General features: G+C 46.5%; 1 protein-coding gene across 1 annotated transcript; it reads left to right on the top strand.

Annotated features, from left to right (window-relative positions):
* Nucleotides 1–526: 526 nt before the first annotated feature.
* On the top strand, nucleotides 527–1,995 carry LOC110140834 (phosphatidylinositol N-acetylglucosaminyltransferase subunit C). Its single transcript, XM_070479332.1, has one exon. It carries the CDS (start codon nucleotides 818–820, stop codon nucleotides 1,703–1,705), a length of 888 nt encoding a protein of 295 aa, XP_070335433.1. The 5' UTR covers nucleotides 527–817; the 3' UTR covers nucleotides 1,706–1,995.
* Nucleotides 1,996–2,223: the final 228 nt, after the last annotated feature.

The following is a 2,223-nucleotide window of genomic DNA, read 5'->3' as shown; positions in this document are numbered from 1 at the left end:
TAGAAATATGGTGGTAATACTAGAGGAAACAGCTTGAAATATTAGATGAGAATAGTGGCCTCTGAGGAGTAGGACTGGGAACTAGGAAGGGGGGTCAGGTCTTTTAGTGTCATTTGCCTTTAAATAGTATATACCAATTATGTTGACTTTTAAAAAATGCTTTTTACTTTGAAAAAAAAAAAAAAAAGAAAAGTTAAGAACAGGAGACTCCACACTAGCAGTAAAAGCTAGTAGAGTGGGAAAAGAAGCAGGGGAACCCGCTTCCCTTCTCACTTTGTCAAACCACAGTCTATCCCCCTAATTTCAGCAAAGACTGCGCAGAGGGGAATATCACTTGCAATTATTGGACCAAATCCTGAGATATTTGGGTTTTTAAAACAGAACAGGGACTTCTCTGGTGGTCCAGTGGCTAAGACTCCTCACTCCCAGGGCAAGGGGGCCTGGGTTTGATCCCTGGTCAGGGAACTAGATTCCACATGCTACAGCTAAAAGAAAAAAATATATTCTGGAGCCACCGACGCGGCCCCGGCGCCCCGGATGGGGAAGGAGGCGGGCGGCCGCCCTTCCCCGGCCGCGCACCCGTAGGAACTCGCGGGCAGGAACTTGGCTGCATTGTCCTGCCTCAGAGAACAAACTCATCTGCTGTAGGCCTAGCCTGGGTTGCTGCCTTTGAAAGCAAGGGAAGGTCAGTACAATATCAACCACAACTCAGCATGGAATTTCCAGAGAAGTCTTACATCAAAACTTTATAAAGAACGAGAACCACATGGACTTCTGCAAGGGAGATTGAAGTTGCCTGAGTTTGAGCAAAAGGATAATGTGTGCCCAGCCTGTAGCTAACACCAAAGAGGTCAGGTGGCAGAAGGTCTTGTATGAGCGACAGCCCTTTCCTGATAACTACGTGGATCGGAGGTTCCTCGAAGAGCTCCGGAAAAATATCTATGCCCGGAAATACCAATTTTGGGCTGTGGTGTTTGAGTCCAGTGTGGTGATACAGCAGCTGTGCAGTGTATGTGTTTTTGTGGTTATCTGGTGGTATATGGATGAGGGTCTTCTGGCCCCTCAGTGGCTTTTTGGGACTGGCCTGGCTTCTTCACTGATTGGCTATGTTTTGTTTGATCTCATTGACAGAGGTGAAGGACGGAAGAAGAGTGGGCGGACCCGGTGGGCTGACTTGAAGAGTGCCCTAGTCTTCATTACTTTCACATATGGCTTTTCGCCGGTGCTGAAGACCCTGACAGAGTCTGTCAGCACTGACACCATCTATGCCATGTCAGTCTTCATGCTGTTAGGTCACCTCATCTTCTTTGACTATGGCGCCAATGCTGCCATTGTGTCCAGCACACTGTCCTTGAACATGGCCATCTTTGCTTCTGTCTGCCTTGCCTCCCGCCTGCCCCGATCCCTCCATGCCTTCATCATGGTGACATTTGCCATCCAGATTTTTGCCCTGTGGCCCATGTTACAGAAGAAACTGAAGGCATGTACGCCCCGCAGCTATGTGGGGGTCACACTGCTCTTTGCATTCTCAGCCTTAGGAGGTCTGCTGTCCATCAGTGCTGTGGTTATACTCTTTGCCCTTCTGCTGGTTTCCATCTCATGTCTCTGCCCTTTCTACCTCATTCGCCTGCAGCTTTTTAAAGAAAACATTCATGGACCTTGGGATGAGGCTGAAATCAAAGATTTGTCCAGGTTCCTCAGCTGAGTTGGGGACCTCCATTCCATTGCTAAGACAAGCTGATAGACCAGCCTTCCAACTAGTAGAAGATTCGAAGGCAGAGTTCCATTCTGGAAGTGGCACGCTGATGTGGGTGGGAGATCAGAGATCAAATGAAAATGTTAACAAAAGGCTTGGGCGGTGAAGGTGATTATCCTTTCTGTTATCTTATGGATGAAAAAGCTTCCTGGGCCCTCGAATTCTTGCCTCTCATTCTAATCTGTAACAAATGAAGTGGTGTGGTTTCTATTTATTAAAAAAATAACAACACATAAAAATATATATATATATTCTGCATGTGGCAACTAAGATCCCATGCAGCCAAATAAATAAATTAAAATATTAAAAATAAAATAAAAATAAATAAATCAGAACAAAGGACTTCAGTTGGGTTTGCCCAGAAGCAGACCCCGAGCAGTTTTTGAGGACATAGTGCTATTGGGTGATGATTCCAGGGAACGTGGGCAGAGGAGGGTGAGGGGAGGAAGCCAGCAAGGGTGAGTTAT

This window comes from Odocoileus virginianus, chromosome 17 (assembly GCF_023699985.2).
Source record: "Odocoileus virginianus isolate 20LAN1187 ecotype Illinois chromosome 17, Ovbor_1.2, whole genome shotgun sequence".
In the NCBI taxonomy this organism is placed as follows: domain Eukaryota; kingdom Metazoa; phylum Chordata; class Mammalia; order Artiodactyla; family Cervidae; genus Odocoileus; species Odocoileus virginianus.
This window is presented reverse-complemented; position numbering and strand designations above follow the sequence as displayed.